The sequence below is a fragment of the Chanodichthys erythropterus genome, chromosome 21, assembly GCF_024489055.1.
Source record: "Chanodichthys erythropterus isolate Z2021 chromosome 21, ASM2448905v1, whole genome shotgun sequence".
In the NCBI taxonomy this organism is placed as follows: Eukaryota; Metazoa; Chordata; class Actinopteri; order Cypriniformes; family Xenocyprididae; genus Chanodichthys; species Chanodichthys erythropterus.
The window spans coordinates 33,119,784-33,142,715 of NC_090241.1; the positions used below are offsets into that span (position 1 = coordinate 33,119,784).

At 34.5% G+C, this 22,932-nt stretch overlaps 2 protein-coding genes across 5 annotated transcripts in view; one reads left to right on the forward strand and one right to left on the reverse strand.

Annotated features, from left to right (window-relative positions):
- Nucleotides 1–8,670, forward strand: part of esyt1b (extended synaptotagmin-like protein 1b) — a 32,060-nt gene extending 23,390 nt beyond the window's left edge. The window contains exons 35-52 of the mRNA XM_067372927.1: nt 596–742; nt 863–1,029; nt 1,117–1,249; nt 1,590–1,702; nt 1,841–1,949; nt 2,106–2,282; nt 2,412–2,494; nt 2,625–2,673; nt 2,764–2,853; nt 2,945–3,040; nt 3,310–3,381; nt 3,512–3,598; nt 5,042–5,188; nt 5,309–5,448; nt 5,580–5,711; nt 6,067–6,175; nt 6,953–7,002; nt 7,159–8,670. Of these exons, the coding sequence (XP_067229028.1) occupies nt 596–742; nt 863–1,029; nt 1,117–1,249; nt 1,590–1,702; nt 1,841–1,949; nt 2,106–2,282; nt 2,412–2,494; nt 2,625–2,673; nt 2,764–2,853; nt 2,945–3,040; nt 3,310–3,381; nt 3,512–3,598; nt 5,042–5,188; nt 5,309–5,448; nt 5,580–5,711; nt 6,067–6,175; nt 6,953–7,002; nt 7,159–7,186 (1,929 nt within the window). The 3' untranslated portion in view covers nt 7,187–8,670. The remainder of the gene's footprint in view (nt 1–595; nt 743–862; nt 1,030–1,116; nt 1,250–1,589; nt 1,703–1,840; nt 1,950–2,105; nt 2,283–2,411; nt 2,495–2,624; nt 2,674–2,763; nt 2,854–2,944; nt 3,041–3,309; nt 3,382–3,511; nt 3,599–5,041; nt 5,189–5,308; nt 5,449–5,579; nt 5,712–6,066; nt 6,176–6,952; nt 7,003–7,158) is intronic.
- A 98-nt stretch (nt 8,671–8,768) lies between these two features.
- Nucleotides 8,769–21,760, reverse strand: LOC137011222 (extended synaptotagmin-1-like). Of its 4 annotated transcripts, none has more exons than XM_067373909.1 (10): nt 21,540–21,760; nt 18,080–18,133; nt 16,779–16,820; nt 15,148–15,255; nt 14,120–14,193; nt 13,333–13,393; nt 13,153–13,242; nt 12,751–12,803; nt 12,572–12,611; nt 8,769–9,150 (listed from the first exon to the last, which is right to left on the reverse strand). In XM_067373909.1, the coding sequence occupies exons 1-10, from the start codon at nt 21,720–21,722 to the stop codon at nt 9,061–9,063; spliced, it is 795 nt and encodes a 264-aa protein (XP_067230010.1). In that variant the 5' UTR covers nt 21,723–21,760; the 3' UTR covers nt 8,769–9,060. The 4 variants fall into 4 exon arrangements, with proteins under 4 accessions (XP_067230010.1, XP_067230011.1, XP_067230013.1 ...); XM_067373910.1 differs by having other exon boundaries at nt 12,508–12,611; XM_067373912.1 differs by lacking the exon at nt 15,148–15,255.
- Between the last annotated feature and the right edge of the window lie 1,172 nt (nt 21,761–22,932).

Consider the following 22,932-nt stretch of genomic DNA (forward strand, 5'->3'; position numbering starts at 1 on the left):
AAACGAAATGCTCATCATATCTGAACTTGATACGCAGTGATAAACAGTAATGATGGCATCGGTTTTACCGTATCAATTCCAGCGCAAATCCTTCTTATCTTTCGTAGCGCTGAAAACAGCGTCTTCTCGACATATCGACAACACAAACCAAACTCTTCCAGTCTCTGCTACAACTACAGTGTTTGAGGGTCAAAGTAGACATTGGCAGCCAATGAAGACAATAGGCTGGCATTATGCAAATCTGTTACAAACCTATGTAGGTTCATGCAGGAAGTGAGACTGGAATTACTGACGACTCGTTTCAGGCAGTTCAGAATCACATATACTGATATAATAATATACACACACACACATATATTATGTAATCACAAACTTTTATGTTAGCTGCAATTAATCACGATTAATTTGATAGCACTATTATTTATATTAAGTATAATATATTATATAATTATTAGTATTATTTATAATGATTACAGTATGTATTATTATTAAAAGTATTATACATTATAGACTTTAAATTTAAATGAATAAATTAAACATTGATAATGGATTTTATTATCTTTGTTCATATTTTTCTCTTATTTCACCGCCGTAGCTTTCAAGTGCCTTTGAGCAGCCCTTAGGCTCTGTGGTTCTACCAATCAGAGAGCTGCTTTCAAAACCAGATCTACTGATGGACCAATGGTTGAGTTTGGATGGAGCAGGTCCTGAGAGTCAAATTCTGTTGAGGGCACAACTTAAGGTGAAACAATTATTCTTTTTACTTTCTAGAAACTAAATTCAATAAAAGATAAATTTATTGTACATGGATCTCATAATTAACATATTTATAAATAGCTAAATTGCTCAACTTTATGATCAGATTTTGGACTCAAGGATGGATATAAGTGCCCTTCAATGTAAAAAGCCTGTTGTTGAAGAAGACCATTCAGTGGGTAAACAGCATGAAGAAAAAGCACCAGTCACTGCTGAACATTCACACGCTGCAGTCAGTAAGGAGTCTGAGAAGAAGATGCCGCCAACAAAAGGGTTTGATGTTTTTTGGGATGTTAATGATTTCATAGGTCACACCATATTGTTTTGAGAGCTAAACCAGATTGTGCTCATGACCAACAGGATCAGTGAACTAGCAGCCTGTACTGTACCAGTACCTGTATCAATGCCTGAAGAACAGCAAAAACAAACAGCCGCCCATGTCATGGATGACCAGCGCATGCCATCAGCTCCGAAAACACAGCTTGACACTGAGGTTAGTTTGCGTGTGTAAATAACTTGCTTAAAGATTTAATTTTAATAAATTAAAAATGGATTTATATTTAATATTATATATAAATATATAATATTATGTAAACAAAATAAAATTTTATGTTGTTTTTTTTCTTTTTGTTGACATTCAAATATTTTTTTTCAGTTCAACAAACCTAAAAAAAATTAAAATTAATTAAAAAAAAAAAAAAAAAAAAAAATATATATATATATATATTTTATTTTTTATTTTTTTTATTTTTTTTATTAATAAAAAAAAAATGAGGTTTTGGAAAAAAAGCTAACTTTTAAATGATTTGCTCATTTGTTACTTTCGTTCACAGGATCTCAGCAAACTTCCTGATTCCACTACTAATGTGGGTGGATATATGGAACCAGTCAAAACATTTGGATCAGCCCATGAAGAGCAACAACATGTGGATAAACCAGCAGAACAGTGAGTTTTTGCATGGTTTTGATAATCCTGATTTAGCTTGAATTAACAGTTATATGTTATTAATCATAATAATAATGGATTATGACCATATAAAGATTGATTTATATATGTCTGTGTGTGTTTGTTCATGTTAAACAGGTCTCACAAGAAGGTTTCTCCCAGTGTTCCTGCAGAAGAGACAAAAGTATCTAGTTCAACAGATGTACGACCCCAAAAGACTAGCCATTACCCCGGCTTTGGCACCAAGGTGAGTCTGATATTTTCTTGACCTTTTAGGTTCCTGCATCAACATGCCCTCTGATTTTAGTACTAGGTTTAAGGATGCTGGAACATGTCTCACATGGCAGGATCACATTTAGCATTCTTCTAATGTTGTTGTTATTGTTTAATATCTGTCCCATAGGGGGTGCTGCGTATCCATCTTTTGGAGGCTCAAGATCTGGTTGCAAAGGACAACATGATGGGTGGGATGGTGAAGGGGAAGAGTGACCCATATGTAAAGATCCATATCGGAGACACAACCTTTAAGAGTCATGTGATCAAGGAGAACCTCAACCCCACCTGGAATGAGATGTATGAGGTGGGGATAAGAGAAAATGTAGTTTGGAAAAAAAAAAATTTCAATATATCACAGAAAGGTTTTGGTTATTTCTGTTTTAAATTATTGAAAACATTGAAAGGGCTTAATTTATTTTTATTTATTTACTAGATGATTCTGAGTCCGGATCAAAATCTAGAGGTGAAGTTTGAGGTCTATGACAAGGATGTTGACTCTGATGATTTCCTTGGAAGGTACTTTACTAATCTTTTTTTGGATAACTAGGCACATTTTCCTTCCATTTCTCATTACTGTTTATGTATATATATGTTTCACATACTATAATCAACATAACATTTAACTCTTGTCTTCATGTGTGCTCAGGTTCAAGCTCAAACTTGGAGCCATCATCAGGACCCAGTACAATGATGAAGTGAGTATCAATCAACACATTTGGCTCTGATTTGTAAGATCACAACACAATAAGAGCGTTAATCTTTCCCTGCTGCCTTTTCTTTTCCAGTGGTTTACTTTGAATGATATAAAACACGGTCGAGTCCATTTGGTTCTGGAATGGCTGCCCACAGCAACACAGCGGGATAGATTGGAACAAGTCAGTTTTAAATGAAGACACATGGAGTCTGTTGATTCTTTGTTTATACAAAAAAAAGACTTAATACTAAAAGAGTGTTTTTTTTATTCAGGTAATGCAGATGCAAAGCACTCGATCCTACCACAACAAATCTGTGCCGTCAGCAGCGTTGCTGTTTATTCATTTAGACAGGGCACATGACCTGCCTGTGAGTCATTCACATAAATAAATCACATATATATTTATTTTATGTTTACATATTTTATTAACTTTGAGCATTTCTGTCAGTATATTTATTCTAGCCTATTAGGCATTTAAATGACTAGAAATTGTCTTTATTATTGCAATCTTTATAAAACTATTTTTAATGGAATGGAATTATGACATTTTTTTACTGGAACAGTAACTGTTCTGTTAATAATAATCAGAACCTGTTCATTAATCTTTGTAATTAATAATGGTTATATTTGTGTCTAGTTGAAGAAAAGCGGAAAGGAGCCCAAAGCTGCCGCTGAACTTGTACTTGGAGGAACATCTTATAAAACCAAGGCAGGAGATTTTTTACCATTAATAACAATCATGCAGAGTACTGTAAAAGTTCTATGGCATATATTTGAATCTATTTGTAATATTCAAATATATTTTAATATATTTAAATTCCTATTTCTGTTCTATAAAGGTGTGTGATCGTTCAACCTCTCCTCACTGGAATGAAGCTTTTGACTTTCTGGTTCATGATCCCAAAAAGGACATACTTATCATTAAGGTAAGGGTATTATAGTCAGAAATGCAACTAACCCTTTCCCTGCCAGCATTTTTTTTTTTTTAAGGTACCAGCTATTGCTAGCATTTTTGAACATTTTCACAAAATTTTTAATGGCCCCCCAGACTATTTTGTGATATGAATATCTGAACATGCGATATGAAAACAGAAAGATAAGAGCCTCTGCTTTTAAACAAATAAAAGCTTCATGCCTTCTTTTACAACACTTAAATGTGGATAAGTTTTATAAAAAATAAAATAAAAAAAACAACATTTTGAACAAAATGCTTAGAAAATCATGTTTTTTGTTAAAGACTACAACTGGATCAGATTCAGAATAATGATCAAAACATAGACCCTAGAGTAGGTCACGTCCATCAACACCCCTAAAACCTCACAGTCATAAACCTCTTTCTGGGTCCACATGTCATTTGGTAACGTTAGGCAGTTTTGATATATATGCTGCTTTATTTTTGATGATCGCTTTTGTGCATAATCAATGCTTTTTATCATTTGTTTCTGCTTCTTTTTCGCCTGTGTTTTGATCTGGAGATTCTGTATCCTTTTTAGAAGATGTGTAATAGCGCCCCCTATCGTATAACAGTGAAAACAAGTATTGCCGAAAATGTCAGTCGATGGCGGGGAAGCGTTGTTATGAATGTCGGAAAATTCCGTCAATGGCTGGGAAAGAGTTAAAAACTATTTTGTGAAGATTACATCCAATAAAATGATGCACTAAACAACATTCAGCAACTGCAAAATAAGATCATATGTATTTAAAATTGTCATTATTGTATGCACAGTGCATTTAGTGTCTGTCTTGTTAAAGTTGGCATGAAATGTAAGTTGTGATTGTCTTTTCCTCCCTATTGTGATGCATGTAGTTGATCATGCACAGCTTTATTGATGCTGCAATGAAACAAGTAAAAAGTCTTTTCAAATGAGAAAAAAATGTAAGGCGGGACTTGATTTTGTCCATGAGGAATTGATTGGATGGTTGTGGTTTACTATTGGTGGATCTCATGTGAGTGACAGGTCTCGCCCTCATGCCAGTGAACATGTCATCATAGAAGAGAAGAGGTGTTGTTGCAAGAGGGAGGGGAAGTTATTTCGATTTAAAAAAAAGATGTCCACGGATAAATCATTTATTTTAAATACTGCAATATTACTGACATAAAAATACTGACATATAAAAATGTCAACAGCTATAAACTATACAATAACTAACTTGCTCAGCAAGACAGTAGTTGACATGAAAAAGAAATCTGATTTTAGAAGACATTTTTTTGTTAATTCCGCTCTAGCGCCCCTTGTGGCAGCAATGAGATAGCAACAAGCATTTGTGTTACATTACGAAGTGAATAGTGATTTTAATTACAAAAGGTGTTTGCTTTTTGTTTCAGCCCTGCTTCAGACTCACTTTTGATTTATTGTCATTCTGTGCAGTTCTCAAGTGCCTGGGATCAACCTATTGGCTCACTGGTTCTACCAATCAGAGAGCTGCTTTCAAAACCAGATCTACTGATGGACCAATGGCTCGATCTGGATGGAGCTTTACCACAGAGCCAGATTCTACTCAGGGCACAACTGAAGGTTAGACAACATTATCTTCAGTGGATCTGAGCACAAGATGTTTTATTTTAACTTCTTAGAGTGTCAAGAAATAATAGTCTCAATGCTCTAACTATAACCCACATGTTCTGTTCTATCCAGATCTTGGATTCAAAAATGGCAGCCTTAGTAGCCATGGGTTCAGGTCCTGTTTTGAGTAATAAGCTGACGGCCACCACTGGACAGATCAAACTCTCGCTTTCCTTCCAGAAACAGCTCACAGTGATCATCCATGCATGCAGGTCTGGTCACTTGTGGGTTGTATTCGTGCTTATATTGTATAGTGTATAATCCTTTTTCAAGTTTATAAGTTGTCTGTGTAAGTGTAAAGTTTGCAGTGAAGTGAGGACGCTTTGTGTTTGTGTGTTTTCAGGGGTCTGGTTACATCATCTAAGGACAGTGTAGACACCTACGTCTCCCTCATTCTGCTGCCGGATAAAAGCAAGGCCACGAAAAGAAAGACGAGTGTGAAGAAGAAAAACTTGAACCCAGAGTTCAATGAAAGGTTTGGAGACGTGTGTGTGTGTGTGTTGTCCATAAGTGAGAAAGAATGGCATTTAAGTGAATTCTAATCAGTTCTGCACACTGTGTGTGTATCATGGTAATAGCTTAGTTTTGCTTTGGAGTACCATTTAAATACTGTGGTGTATGAATAAGATAACTCTTTAGTTCCATACATTACAATACTGTAAGCATGGTGTGTATAATTCATTTTTAAACATTGTGTTGTGTAAGTCTTTTGATTTAATGTTCTCAAATGTGTTTGCATTTTCTATCTTAGATGGGAAGTGGTTTAAAGTGGGTTTTCTAAGTCCTTGACCTAGTGTGTGTCATAATCTGTAATGTCTGAATGTCCGTAGGTTTGAGTTTGATATGAGTGCAGAGGACGCTCAGAGACGAGAGCTCAGCGTTTGTGTGAAAAACGCATCCTCGTCCTTCATGAATCGAGACAAAGATGTGATTGGCCAGGTCAGTCCGCATTGGTTCACTTCAGCTGTACAGGAATATACTGCAAACAGATCATTTATTGTCTTATTTTACTGTCTAAATCATTTAATGGTCCATTTAATATATCTAAACATTCTAACAACAAAATAAAAGTGCACAAAATTGGGTAAGATAAGACTTTCAGAATATAAATATATACATTTTTTTTCTAGTACTTTTTTTTTTTAAAGTAAATCTAAAAAAAAATAAACTTTGTAAGATTTTTATTTTAGATATTTTCACTGGAAACAAGACAAAAAAAAAATGTTTTTCAATGTGTCCTATGGCTGCAGAATTTAATTTCATATAATTTATTTCATTTATATAAATGTATTTAAAAATAATATTTAATGTAATTATAATATTTATTTTTATCAAATAATTATTTGTTTAATGTATTGTTGATTTATGCTTGTTTTTCAACATGTCCAATGACTTTGTACCACTAACAAATAATTTTATTTCATAGAATTTATATACATTTATTATAAAAATATATAAAATGAAAAATAATATACATTTGATTTATTTTATGTATTATTATTATTATTATTAATATTATGAAATAAATCATGAAAAGCATATATATATATATATATATATATATATATATATATATATATATATATATATATATATATATATGCTTTTCATGATTTATTTCATAATATTAAGAATATTTATTTAATGTATTAGTACTATTTAATTTGTTCAAATAAATATTGTAGTGTTTAATGTGTTGTTGATTTATTGTTGTAGGTGCAGATAGACCTGGGACACATCGACTTACTCTCTGGAGTCACAGAATGGTGAGTTTTGGGACAGTTAATACACAAACATACTGATATTTTCAATAAGCAACAATTCCTCATGGAATTATATTGTGTACATGTATGATATCTTTGATTAATTTCTTTAATAATGTTTACTTTTGGATTAATTGTTCCTTTGTCTTCTTCTGTCAGGTTTGATCTGAAAGAAGAGCAGAACTAACTGAACACAGTGCTCTTGACCTGAGCATTTCACAGCAACCTTAAACCTCTTCCTAAAGTTCATCAGGTCAACACCACTGCTGTGTATCGCTGCCAATGCTTCCCTGTCTTTTTTTTTTTAAACTTCAACTACACATTTCCTCCATCTATTTAACAGATGATTTCTGAGTGACTAGTTCATATGAAGAATATGAATGATCCTTGTGGTTTGAACATATCAGTGTTGCATTGACAAATCAAGGTTAGAGTATTATCAGTGATATCTGTACAAGTCAGTATCAGATAATTGAATGTTGACTGTACGTATATACAGAGATGAATGTTGAGCAGGTGTCAGAAAAGGGTCTCGGCTTCCTGTGCAGGTTGCAGGACGTTGCATTTGTGTTTAATTTTAGAAGGAAAAGGATGTTTTAAAATGGGTTTCATTTGTAATATTTTTGTTTTTCTTTCATTGAAAGTGAATACGATAGTGGGTATTGTCTAAATGTACACATTAATGATAGAATATAATTGACAGAACTTTGTGCATCAAAACTATAAAGTGGTTTTATTGATAGCCTGTAAGAAAGTCTACACATCACCACCTTAAACTATTTAAGATTACTTTTATGGTTTTCCCATTGCAGATCTTCACCATCGTAGTGTTGCACATAGCTGCTGTTTACACATCAATGTGGCTTGAGAGGCTTCTGTAGTCCATTGTGATGCCCAATATCCATAAACATTTTTTTTTTTTTTTTTTGCCAAAATATGTTATTGAAGGTTTCTTGTTACATTTTGTTAGATTTTATGCTTATTTTCTGGTCATTTTTAATGATTCTTATTTTCATTTTATGTATGTTGCCAAAAACAGCCGGTCTATACATGGGGTTCCCACGGTTATTAAATTTTTTTTTAAAAAAAACCTGGAAGCATCAGGGAATTTAAATTTATTTCCAGGCCTGCAAAAGTCATGGAACATAAAATGTTAACATCATGAACATATACCAAGTGTAAATAGACCAAAAGCAAATGTCTTATGGGCTTTTCATTATTTGTTTCACATTTAAAAAGTTTCATCTACAAACACTACCTTTCAAAAGTTTGGAGACAGCAAGTTTTTTTTTTTTTTTAAGAAATACTTTTATTCAGCATTTTAAAATATATTCAAATCATGATCAAATGAATGCGTTTCGGTGAGAGTAAGAACCTTCTTTCAGAAACATCTTAACAGCTCCACACTTTTAAACAGTATTGAATATTTGTTTTGAGTTCATTATTGGCTGCATTCCATTTGTTTTGTTTTACTGTGTTCATGTTACTTTTATTACAATTTTGTATTCTGCATTAAACATGCTTTAATGTGTTAAGATTTATATATACAAATCAGTAAATACCAAAGAATCAAACCGTGGTAAAGACAACCATGTTCAGCTGAACTGCACTATCCATACTGCCACATTTCTGTATAATCTCACATTCACAGCTCTCAATAAAAGAGTTATAGCATCAGTATGTTGTCAAAAGCTTTTTATTGTTCATCAAACTGTGTAAGCATTACTACATAAGAATCACTAATAAGACCTACTGTGGAAGTTACATGACTTTTACTTCATAAACCAATCTGTGTTGATCATGCACAGCTTTATTGATGCTGCAATGAAACAAATTCTACATTTGTCACCATTTAAAGAATATGATCATATTTTATTTGAAGTGGTCTGTGAAGTGATTGATTTAGAGAAAAGCAGCTGACCAACAATGTTTTTTTTATCTTGGTATTTTATAAAAAGAGTGTGACAGGCAGTTCATACATGAATATTACAATAATAACACGTTTCCTCATGGCATGAAGGCAAGAATGCGTTTCTCACTGAAGGGAGACATAATCAGCCTTCAAACCATTTCATATTGACATCCAGGTCCATTCAGGCATCTTCCTGCAAATATCCAAAGACTTCCAAATCTTTTCAGTTTTATGTGAGACTGGAAAAGAAGAAATAAGGTTTAGTCTGCCTTGAAACAAGATTGAACTTTGAGATATTAATCTTTAGCTTAAGATCAGCTCATTTTATAAATATTTTCCCTTAAATATTTATAAAATTGGTTGGGGCACTTTCCAAAGGGGAAATTTCAACTGCGTTGCATAGTCAAGATATCTCCGAAAGGGGGATTGGGGCTGTGTGGCGCAGTTTGAGGTATCTTGTCAAAAAGGGAGATTGAAACTTTGTGTATCAGTTCGAAGTGCCTTAACAGGTAGCGCTTAGATAGCGGTCCTGACATGTGAGGAAGATCCGTTTAGATCCACTCTGACGGACAACAAAAACTCCCTGAAACTTCCTAGCTCTTCCATCCAGAAAGCGGAATTCTCTGTTTTTACTGTTATTTTTATTTCTTATGCATTCCATTTTTATTATTTTGTGTTTGGTTCTTCATGTAAAGCACTGTGAATTACCATTGTGTATGAAATGTGCATTCACAAATAAAATTGCCTTGCTTTGCCTTAGATACTAAGGCCCGGTTTCACAGACAGGGTTTAGACTAAGCCAGGATTAGGTCTTAGTTCAGTTAGGATATTTCTTTGTAACATTCTCGCGTGACCATAAAATAACCAAAATAAAATGTCATCCTAAACTCATATCGGGAACATTATTAAATGACCAACAGAGGACCGTCTGGGAACATTTTGTTAATGTCCCAAATATCCTCTTTGTAACGTTCTTATGTGACCATAAAATAACCAAAATGGAACATGCCCCTAAAGTCATATAAGAAACTGTAGCACTTTCATTACCAAAAAAGGAAGTTTTAGGAACGTCCCGAATGTTCTATAGAGAACTTTTAGGGAACATTGCGCAAGGTTCTGAGAATGTTGCCTTGTACGTGGGTATAGTGTCTTGCACCCATATAAAAAATATCAAAAATGTCTGAATAATTTTGGTTTGACTGTATATTGTATTGTATGATGTATATTATTAATCCATTACACAAGAAATTTTAGTTTATCATTTATTATTAAGCATTTAGTTAAATGAATATTAATACAGATCATATGTAATATAAATAAGCTGTAGAATCAATAGAAAACTCTTTAAAAATGACTACATGTGACCTTACATGTTTAAGTCTCTTTTATTATATATTATCAACTGAACTAACTTCACAAGTTTCACTTCACTGATAAAGCAAGATAATAAAAATAAATAAATAAATAAATAAATACATAAATTAATGGTTTTTTGCTTCTTGAAAGAAATGCTTCTTGATCTAAGAATTTTTAGATATTTGAAATGGAAACAAGACAAAAATTCTAAGGATAGCACTTTTTGCAGTGTAATTTGTCGTTAATGTCATAATACTTAAAATAACAGCTGAGTTGTTAATTTAGAGAATTTTGCAGTGTTTTGACTACAAAAACTTAAACAACCTGAAAAAAATCAGTTATTTTCTGTAAAATTAGGACAGTGTACAGTGTCAGGTAATATTTTCATTGGCAAAATTGCACAAAAGCAGACAATATTGTATCTAAAATATAACACAATATTAAAGGGATAGTTCACCCAAAAATGAAAATTTGATGTTTATCTGCTTACCCCCAGTGCATCCAAGATGTAGGTGACTTTGTTTCTTCAGTCGATCACAAATGATGATTTTTAACTGCAACCGTTGATGTCTGTCAGTCAAATAATAGCAGTAGATGGGAACTTCAACTATAACAGTAAATAAAACTTGCTTAGACAAATCAAAATTAAAACCTGCGGCTCGTGACGACACATTAATGTCCTAAGACACGAAACGATCGGTTTGTGCGAGAAACCGAACATTATTTATATAATTTTTACCTCTAATACACCACTATGTCCAACTCCGTTCAGCTTCCTGCTAGTGAGTTTAAAAAACGCGTTGTGTTGACGGAAGTGATGTTTCGCCCATATACTTCAATGAGCGCGAGACATCACTTCCGTTGTCAGAGCGCGATCAGACCTCACTAACCGGAAGCTGAACGAAGTTGGACATAGTGGTGTATTAGAGGTAAAAAATGATATAAATAATGTTCGGTTTCTCGCACAAACCGATCGTTTCGTGTCTTAGGACATCAATGTGTTGTCACGAGCCGCAGGTTTTAATTTTGATTTGTCTAAGCAAGTTTTATTTACTGTTATAGTAGAAGTTCCCATCTACTGCTATTATTTGACTGACAGAGGGCAGCGGTTGGAGTTAAAAATCATCATTTGTGATCGACTGAAGAAACAAAGTCACCTACATTTTGGATGCCCTGGGGGTAAGCAGATAAACATCAAATTTTCATTTTTGGGTGAACTATCCCTTTAACTTGTATAAAATTAATATCACATTTACACTCATGCTATTCAGGACAAAAACATCACTTGTGCGATATTGCGTTCGTTAATTGTGTGATGTTGCTTAAAGGGGGTGTATCACACACAGTTTCTGCCAATCTCGTGTGTTAATCTTGAGTACCTATAGAGTAGTAGTGAATCCTTCATATCTCCAAAAATGTCTTTAGTTTTAATCATATTTATAAAAGATACATACGCTGTGTCAAGTATTTCCGAAAACAGCCGAGCGCCTGGAGGCGTGTCCTGTGAGCAGAGACTGAGTCATGAGTACGCGCAGCTTTTGTGTAGAGACCGTCTACAAGCTATCATTGGTCAGCTAAACAACTGTATACACCATCGCATTATCCCTTTTGAATCACTATAATGAATATAGCGTATGAATGATGAATAATGAATTTATGAATTCACTACGTTCATGCTGTTTACATTATAATAGGCGCCTATTGCCAACAAAACAGACATTTGAAGCAGTTTATCACCACCTGCGGTTCCGACTCATGACTGGCATCATTACTGCTGTGACCGCTCCATCTCTCAGTTTCAAACGATCTGTAAATCCAGTGTAGAACTGGGCCTTGTTTATGAAACCATAAGCGCCGATCCTGAGAGCTTGAGCAGCCACGGAAAAACACGAGATATTCTCCATTCATTTTAACCAATAAAAAAAGTGATTGCAACTCCCCTTTAACTATATCATGATACAAATATGAGACAAAAGCTCAAGCAGGGGCATTTTGCCCTGATTTTTTTAATTTTAGGGTCATTCTAACTGCGTTCTATAGGCTCCATCACCTGTGTAAAATGTAAGATGTAATGTAATTTAAGAACTATGTAGGTCTGTGGCAGGTGCGTTAAATGTTTCAATAATTTTATTTTTTTGCCATAGCTAATTAAATTATAGTTTTAAATTGACAGCCCTAGTATTTGCCTTCGTCAAAATGTGTTGTTTCAAATGTGTATAAGGTCTGTGTGTGTGTTTTACCCTAGTCTGTGGGGTTACGCAACAGGTCTGCTGCTTGAGGAAAAGTTTGATATTTGGGCCATACCAACGATTCAATATTGTTCATGGCCTCAGTGTCCAAATATCTGAGAAAAAGAGACAGGGACAGAAAGCGTGATACAGATTAAAAAAATAGAAACATACCAAAAACGGATGTCAATCAGTACAGAGATTTTACTGAACTGGATAAAATGTTATTGTGTATGCGTAATCACTGAAACTGACTGGATCCCCATGTTCAGAACCCAGGCCAAATGGATCCAGGTAATGGTCAGTTTCTAACAACAAAGAGGAAAAAGGAGAAGATTGCATGATTCTATCAAAACTAACCTTCTAGTTCAAGCAATGAAAGAATAACAACAGTAAGGATCAGTACACACTTGCAAAAAGATACATACTAATCATTTTAAAGTTCAATAGAACTTCTTTTATAGTGGAAAAAGGTTCTTTAGTTTATTGAAACATTCTTCACACTAAGACAAAAATAGTTCTCTTACAAAAAAGAAAAGTTTACTGAAAGGTTCTTTGGGGAACCAAAATGGGTCTTCTGTGGCATTGCTGTAAAAACCTCTTTTAAAACCTTTATTTTTTAATAGTGTAGTGAAGTACGTGTTTAGAGACACTCACGGGTCTTTCAACGAAGAACATGGTCACAGCACCCACGATTGGGGCGTCATCAATCAGTGGCCCCAAAATCACACCTATGATTCCATGAAGCTGAAAGAATGCAAATGGAATAAACTTTCAAGGTTTCATTTCTACAGTAGGACTGTGTATCAAATGTACAGCCGCAACACATTATCTCACCTGTATTCTCTTCACAACATCAAAAAAATATGCCACTTTTATCTCCACATCCCCATCGTAACTGGAAAAAAGATGTTGGAGAAGAAATATTACGTTGTTTTTACAAATAAATGCAACGAATCTGCTGAATTTGTTCCAAACAACTAAATATTTTACTAAAACTTGATGTAGCTAAACAAAACAAAAATTCCTTAAATAGGATATACATTCACTTTATTCTCAGAATAAATTCAGGATTAACAAATCTGAGGGTACATGTACATAACAACATAACATTTTTCAATCGTGCTTTTCGAATACAGACGACAGCGTTGTCAAAACTATCCCCTTTCACAGATCCATGAAAACGACTAAGCCAGCTAAGCTGTATTCTGCTGCCAGGCCAGTAGTTGGCAATGTCATTTTGTAAAGAAACTACGCACCTATAGACTGAACACGTAAAATGCATGCACATATTTGTGTTTCTGTAGTTAACACAGAGATGATAATGGTATCGTTTTCAAAAACTTGCATATTGAAACCCATTTTAAGTTTGTTTTCAGGCCCCCACAATGCCATGGTTGTGTAAATGAACAGCCAAAACGCATATGTCGTGTAAACGGCCCCTGTGTTGGCTGCAGTTTAACAGTCTTGTTTTGTCAGCTTGTGAAATACAGACACAGAATCGATTGCACAAGACTTTTAAATCACTCCCAGAGAGAAAATTCACTCATTATAGGGCCTCATATTTGCAGAGAATCTTAAATGTATCTATAATCTTAAATTAGTGAAAAGATGTATGCATCACCTGATGTCAACGTAAAACAGAATTTGACCTTTTTCATTTCCTTTATGAGTCTTCACTCCATGCACCTTCACCGGCTGTAAAATAAAGAAACATTCTGTTTTAGAAGATAAAAATGTGCAGGCAAGACTGTAATATATGGTAAATCAGTTTTTTCTTTATGCATCTTATTTCATTGCACCACAATAGTAATTTTTGTCAATACCCCCAAAGACTTTAGGTAATATTAAAATAATTTAACAACACATTTGCATGTCGGCTAATGGTCACATGACATGCAGGTAAATAAATAAAATATTTAATCAGTTTAGTGCTTTAAATTATTTATATATTTTAATTGACATTTTTATGATTTCATTAATTATTAGCTTTTCATCAGCTCATAAATCCCCTGCTGTAATAATTCAATAACTATTTTTAAACAGAAGTCTATAACTATGTTAAAGAAGCAGATTTTCACAGCCTTTTGTTTTTTAAATTAAATATAAAGTCAATAAAGTCAAAACTGCATTAAACGGAATGTTTGCCATGAGAGATCAGATGTTTCAAGTGTTCATTCTAACAGAATGCTTGTTCAGATATGTTTCAGTGGCAGAGGAACCTCTTTTAATCTCTTACTGTAGTGGTGAAGGGGATGGATTCTGGAATCCATTGCCGCTTCAGTATATATCTTTTGAGTGACACATGACATGTTATTGAGACATTAGAATTTTTTAGTTGCGGTATTCCCACCACTGTTGTTAGCTTTTGTTTCAATAAATTGTTTGAGATTAAGAAATTACCATTGCATGCTTCTACTTAAATGCCATACTTTCATGATATAATATTACTGTAGCAAGAACTTTTTACATTTTCCGTAAATTTCACCTGAAAGTCGAATATACCTAACTTAAGAGTAGTGTATCTGGTCTTTGGTTCTTTAACTGTAAATTCCTCTACAGTGGAATAAGTTGTGCAGAAATGTTATTGGAATATTATTCATTGTGTAAAGGAGCAGTGTGTGTGTGTGTGTGTGTGTTTCCATGTATGACCTTGCCACCAAAGTCTATCTTGGTTATGTGGATGCCACGAGCAATGGTTTTATTAAGGAGCTGCTTCTTCAAATACTGAGAAATAGTTGGCCAGGCCTGCTGGATAGCCTTGAAAAATAGACAAGAAGAGAAAGAGCACATCACATTTTATCATGCAAATTTTTTTTTTTTTTTTTTTTTTTTTTCAGTTTACATTAAGTCACCATTAATAAAAATTGACAATTCTTATTTTTTATGGAGCATTGTAGCAGTGGCGGCTTGTGGGTTTTAAAATAGAGGAGGCACAGTAAATTCTAACATTAGTGGAATGGGGATCCCCTGCCGATTATTATTATTATTAGCCTATTATTAACTTAACTGCTTTAAATTGGCTTTTTGCTCATTTAGACAGAAAATCTCAAGAAAATGACATATACAGCAAGATAATACAAATATAATTTCTCTCACCTAGCCCATCACTTGAAGCAAACATCCATCCCTCCTTATATAGAGTACCTCAGGGATGACGTGTTTTTGTAGGCAAAACCCGTAACCGAGTTAGCATTTTAGGACTTAAAAGTCTAAGGGTTTTTGCTAAATCACCTGAAATAAAGTCTGTGGTTAACAAAGCCTCTAAATATTTTCACATGATTACCTTGAACCCGACTGTGAGTCTGTGTTTATAGTCAGCATTTAAAATCATATAGTGTTGAGTTTAGTCTTAGAATGTTTCAGCTAGATTTATCATTTATGCCGCGCAACGATTTTCACTTGCACGTATCAGAGGATTATTGTGAACTACAAAGGCAGCTGACGTTGATGGAGGTATTTTGCAGCTTTACTTGCAAATTACAATTCCTGTTGATCAATAAGATGAAAACCAGACCCGTTATAAACCAAAAACACTCGAATGAATTACACAAATTGATAAGTGTCGCTGTCGGTTTCAGTATCATTTTATGGTGTTATAGCGGTGAAATTACAAACAAAAATTACACATTCTGAGACATGAAACAAAACGAATAACTGAGAATTTTATTAACATTAAATCATCCTTTCTCCCATTTTCTTCTCAAAATTTTGGGTACACTGTGCCTCCCCATTGTAGCAGTTATTATAAGTGATTTATCCATGCATATATTTACATGCACATATTTCATTCATATAGCCTCATAATCTTCAATCAAAATAAATCCCCCTCCCTCTCGCAGCGACATCTCTTTTCTGATGACATGTTTACTGAAGCGAGGGCGGGGCAACCTGTCACTCACATGAGATCCACCAATACCAAACCACTACAATTCCCCATGGACAAAATCAAGTCCCAACCTACATTTTTTTTGACAAGCCGTTTCTCTTGGATATACATCACAATAGGGAAGGAAAGATTATAACTTCTGTTTCATGCCGACTTTATATCTGCAAACCTTTTCTGACATAGGTTTATTTTATCAGGATTATACTATGTTTATTTTATTATTGATAGCTATGAAATAATTAAATCACTTTTTAAATTGCATGTGATTAAATAATAATAATAAAAAAAATTCTGCAATGAAAAAGAAACTTAATGTAATTTGAATCAGGAATACATGACATTATAGGCTTGATCTCAATAAACATATGTTTACCGAAAATGCTTGCTAAATTACCTCATTTAGCCATTCAGCCTTCTCCATATCTTGTAAGTTGACCTGAAATTATAAAGAAAAAACAATAACAGACTTCTAAGTGCAAAGAATTTCTATGGCTATGAGCTTTAAAGTGATTTTAAAGGGGAACTCAGTAAGATTTGCGAAGCTCCCCCTACAGGTTCCTTCAGTGAATCACAGTGTCGTAAATACTCCAAGCGCAGGTCTGGACTACAACGACTACAAAACTCACCAGCGCAGTAGTTTTGCAAATACAGTATAAGAAATCTCGATGGAGGTGGGTAATTTTCGAAATTGCCTTATAAAGTCATAATATATACATACTGTGTGATGTCGCTATGTGTATATTGAATTACCGTAAAGCATTTTGTCACTCTCGCGTGAACGTGAACATGAGGCGAGATTGTGTCGGGTCGGCGCAGCTCAACTTGCAAGTGCTGTTTTCTGCTGTAGACGTGCCAGAGGCGGTTAGTGCACGCCTCAAACACACTACTACAAGTCAATTAACCATCATAAGGACTTAGAAAACTATTTATGAAGGTAAAAAAGTAACTTAGTTCTGCTTTAAGAAGATATACCATAAGCAACCTCCTAAGGGATAGTTCAGGGAACATGCCTAGAAATGGTATATCTTCAGTTAAGGTCTACCTTAAGGTCTACAATGTTATCAGGAAATTCAGTCCAGGATTTAAGTTTAAGAAAAATCTAATTCAAATCTATATAAAATGGCACTTGATATTCAATTCTGTTAAATGACACTGGTCAATAATTCAAATTTACACAATTCAAATTCAGATCATATTGTCATATTTCTAGCTCCATACGCTTGCAGCAACATTTCTTCTCTTCTCTGATGTTTACTGATGCGAGGGCGGGGCAACCTGTCACTCACATGAAAACCACCAATAGCAAACCACCACCATCCAATCCATTCCCCATAAACAAAATCAAGTCCCATCATTTGTTTTGACATTTAGAAGCTGCTTTTCCTGGCTATACATCACAATAGGGAAGGGAAGATTATAACTTGTTTATTTTTTCAAGATTATACTATGTTTATTTTAATATTAATAGCTATGAAATAATTAAATCACACAACTCACGTTTTAAATTACATGTGATTAAAAAAAACCCTCCTGAATTAGATGAACTAATTTTTCTGTAATGAAAAAGAACAGAAATGTAATTTAATTTCACATTCATTCGGATGGGTGTGGAGGACAGGCATGGATCAGGAATACATGACATTACAGGTTTGATCTCTATAAACAAATGTAAAACGAAAATGCTTGCTGAATTACCTTGGGTATTACCGTCTTTAGCCATTCAAACTTCACCAAAGCTTGTGACTTGACCTGAAATTATAAAGAAATTATAAAGAAAAAACAATAACAGACTTCTAGGTGCAAAGACTCTCTAAGCTTAGAGCTTTAAAGTGGCTGTACAACAAACTTCAACAGAGGATGTGGTTATAAAGATGAAAAAGCAGTACATACAACCACCTCAGTCAATCACAAATGTTTTTTTTTCCTCTGTTTTCATAATTTATTTCTTAAATAACATTATATATGTGCAGTGTAGAATTTCATTTCTCCTGGATAAAATATCTCCATTAAAATAGGCTTAATAAATACAATTTAATTTATTTACATACATTTTATTTTAATGCATTTTCCCCCATTAATAACAAGCAGCTTTACACATTTATTAATAGTAAATTAATAATTAATCAATTTAAGATCATTACGTGTGCAGTGAACAATATATTTCAGATCTAGTGGAATAATAGCAGGCCTACTAATAGTATCACTCCACTAGGTCTGAATTAAAATATTGTACGTTTTAATGGATCACATCACAAACATAACGATCTTATAATACATGATGCATTGTTGTGTCCGTTATCGCATAATTCCCACTTTTGGACACTTTTCTTTAATGAACATTAGACAGCACTGCAAAATCAAGCTGTTATATTCATTCATTTATTTATTGTCCAACTTTCCCAATTTTTCTGATGCATGTCCTTAAAGGGTTAGTTCACCCAAAAATGAAAATTATGTCATTAATTACTCACCCTCATGTCGTTCCAAACCTGTAAGACCTCCGTTCATCTTCAGAACACAGTTTAAGATCTTTTAGATTTAGTCCGAGAGCTTTCTGTCCCTCCACTGAAAATGTATGTACGGTATACTGTCCATGTCCAGAAAGGTAATAAAAACATCATCAAAGTAGTCCATGTGACATCAGTGGGTTAGTTAGAAGTTTTTGAAGCATCAAAAATACATTTTGGTCCAAAAATAACAAAAACTACGACTTTATTCAGCATTGTCCTCTCTTCCGGGTCTGTTGTATATCCGCTTTCACTCCACATTGACGCTGCTTCTTCTTCTTTCCTGTTTTACGGCGGTTGGCATCCAGCTTATTGGTGCATTACCGCCCCCTTCTGCTCCGAAAAATGACGCTGATGACGTGTTATGTAGTGCGCCCGAGCTTCGTTTACAGTCTGAGGGAGACGCACGCTGTATTCAAGTTATTCTACATTGTATTTTGGTATCGCTATATTTTTTAAAATGGTTCGTAGGTGTGCATGTCGCGGATGTCCTAATCGCGTCACTGTCTGGAGCAGAAGGGGGCGGTAATGCATCAATAACCTGGATGCCAACCGCCGTAAAACAGGAAAGAAGAAGAAGCAGCGTCACCAGAGATTGTATATAATAGGGAGATAAGAGGGTCTGTATCTCTTACCATTAGAGAAAGCGTAACGGCTAACTTAATCACGTGCGGCACCTCTCAGCCTATCGTGTAATGGCAGTGACATCATTCGCAACATTCCCTAGTCTGCCTTCTCTTAAAAAAATAAATTTTTATCAAGCTAAAATCTACATATAGTTCCCAACGAAAGTATTGTTTAGTTTAAAACATTCTGAAGATTGGCAAACAGGCTGTGGATTAATTAAATGTTTAGCTATTTCCCCACAAAAGCTGTTTAATCAGCATAGTGAAGCCTCTTGTCCATTGACTTCCATTAAAAAAAACAGCTTCTTGTCTTGTTCCCTGTGTACCCCGGGGGGCAGAGCGTTAGCTTTAGCCATTACGCTTTTTTAGCTGCAGGCTGCAGGCTGCAGGCTTGCCTTCCAGTGGCTTTGGCGTCACTGTGGAGTGAAAGCGGATATACACAACAGACCCGGAATAGAAGACGATGCTGAATAAAGTCATAGTTTTTGTTATTTTTGGACCAAAATGTATTTTAGATGCTTCAAAAACTTCTAACTAACCCACTGATGTCACATGGACTACTTTTATGATGTTTTTATTACCTTTCTGAACATGGACAATATATACATTTTCAATGGAGGGACAGAAAGCTCTCGGACTAAATCTAAAATATCTTAAACTGTGTTCCCAAGATGAACGGAGGTCTTACGGGTTTGGAACGACATGAGGGTGAGTCATTAATGACATAATTTTCATTTTTGGATGAACTAACCCTTTAAATTAATTTCATATGTTGGTATTAATTCAGTGTTTATAAGCCTACTAGATCTTTTAAAGAATTTTAGCCCAGACTGACTGGGTTATCGAAGGGCAAAAAGGTTTTGTGAAAAAGTGGAAAGTTTATACAAAGTCTGTAAAATAAACTTTTTAAATGATTTGATGATCACTAGTGATAGTATTTTATTCTGTGTTTTCATCATTCAGGTTGGATTTTAACTTTATTTTTTATTTTTTTAACAAAAGCAGCTGATATTGCTATAGAAACTAGTGGACTGCCGAGTCGCTTTCACCCCAAAATGGCGGAAACGCAGAGCCGCTGCTGGGCGCCGGTGTTTCAATGAAACGTTCTATCGAGTGTCGCTCCCGGTATAGTCTCAAACCCGCTGCACACCGTTTCCAGGAAACATGTCATTCAACCCACAAAACGTCACGCACCTGTTTGAGCTTGAACGTGGCCGTGAACTTTGAATTGGAACAGTGCTTGGTCAGCTAGGCTAGTAATTACGGTTCACAAGTCCACCAGAACACAAGTAGGCTACAGACAAGAGCGCATACTGAGAAACGGAGACTCTTCAGCAAAACGCGGAAGTAGTTGTAGTGGTTAGCATCCCTAATGAGCTGAAATTGAAATAAATAAGTTAAAGCAGTGAAATGATTGACTTAGTTGTTGACTAAAACTAAAATATGTTCTGCTGATCTGCAAAATTCCCTTAAGGTTAAAACATTCCCTTAAAACATCTATTTTCATCTGTTTTGACGCTGGACCAGTCTATGATATAATGGGTGGTATAACCATTTAAACTTTTCTTATTAGAACAAAACATCAGTTTGAGTGGGATGTAAATTTCCCTATAAGCTTTCTTTTTTTTTAAATGGACTAGAGTCAGTCTTTTTCCTTTCTTTTGCTCTCCCTTCCTCTTCTGCTTCTTCTCTCCTATCTGCAAATGTCTTAATCATTGTTCTTTCTTTCTGTATATTCTGATCTAGATACAATACTCAGATTTCAGTGTTATTATCATAGATGTTCGATTTCTGATTGTTATTTTACCTTTTGGTTTTATTAAATATTTTCATTATCGATTAAAGGTTGCGTGTGAGGCTAAATTTAATTGAAATAAATAAATAATTTTTCTTCAACGTCATCAACTGCCTGGATCTCATTTTTATTGATTATTGATTACTTCTCTCTTAGTAGGCTGTGAATGGATAAATAACAGAAGAGTATTTTATTCAACAATAAAGACGCACTTTGTGCATTCTTACCGTATGCGCGTTTCTTCTTCTAATTATTTTGTCTTCTTTCTCATCTTTAATAGTGGACCTCGGCCTCGGCCTCGTCTTCGCATCGCGAGGTCGTTTACATCCTAAGTAAACTATAAATCCCAAGAAAACCAAAATCCCAACTGTCAACAATGAGACAGAAATGCCAAAATTCCAGAAGACCATTTTTTCTTCGGATGAACTGTTCTGGGTTGGTTCAGTCACCTGCTGATCAGTAAGCCTGAGAAAACGAAAGCTCCCAACCTTTAACCTTTACCCTTTCTGGCGCTCTTTTTCCTTCTTGCATTAGATAGGTAGACCAGGTGGTTATTTAGGTACAGTTGGTACACTTTTTGCTTTTTCCGTTACCACACCAAAACTAGGGACTAAAAATAAGTGATTTTTCATATAACATTTCCTTTAATTGTCTACTAAAATATAAATAATTATTAGCATACATAAGTAGGTCATGTTTGCCAAAATTAGATAAACACAAGATTTTTTGAATGAGAAGCTATTCAGTGTCGAGGGGACGTGGTGAAGTGAAAAAAATACCTTATGACTGGAGAAGCGCATGTAGCCTACTTCAAATTTCCCACGATCGAAGAGGGCACTAATACGCATGTGCGACGTAAATATCACAGATCAGACTTGTTGCGTTCGCAAGTTATTTAATGAGTTTCAACTGTACCAACTGTACCTAGATATGTCTGTTTGAAATCCCTGAAGTGTGACTGCGGTCAAGCAAGTCACCACCGCGAAAAGCACGTGAAGTGTGGCCTGCACCGTTATTTAGGCAGATCCACGCCCACAGAAAACGACGCAATTCAACAAAACGATTCGAAAACTTTGCTGGAGTCTGCAGCAGCAGTGGCGGAACCAGGAATTTTTTTCATAGGGGTATCCAGGCAGGGGCCAGCAATCAGTCTGGGGTGGCACAGAAATCTTCATTATTTCAACATAAAAATGAGTCTGACTATAAAAAATAAATTGACTATTAAAAAGAAAAGCTGAATATTAGTTAATAAAAATATAAATAATTGTGCCTTAGTTATTATTTTGGAATAAATGTAAAAATGAATAAAAACACCAACTTGTTGAAATTTATACTTGGTGTTAAAATAACGAAATAGAATTGTATTTGGTCTCTCTTTTTATGTAATGTTAACTTAAAAATGTGTAACAGGAAAATACATGAGGACTTTGCCTCCTCAATTGAAAACACAACCGCACAGATATATAGCCTAATATAAATATTTACTACATGTAGGATTTACATATATAGAATTTGGATTTAACATTTACATAAAACATTTATATTTAACATTTACATAAAATATTTAGAATAGGTTTATTTTTACATAAAACACTTAGATTTAACTTTGATATTTTATTT

Excerpts from the sequence above, each read along its gene's own strand:
- LOC137011222 (XM_067373909.1), bottom strand. The coding sequence starts at position 21,722 with ATGGTCTTCTGGAATTTTGGCATTTCTGTCTCATTGTTGACAGTTGGG. Across the intron at positions 18,134-21,539 it reads GAAGAAGAAACGCGCATACG|GTCAAGTCACAAGCTTTGGT; the intron begins GTAAGAATGCAC and ends TTATAATTTCAG. Across the intron at positions 16,821-18,079 it reads TAAAGACGGTAATACCCAAG|GTCAACTTACAAGATATGGA; the intron begins GTAATTCAGCAA and ends TTATAATTTCAG.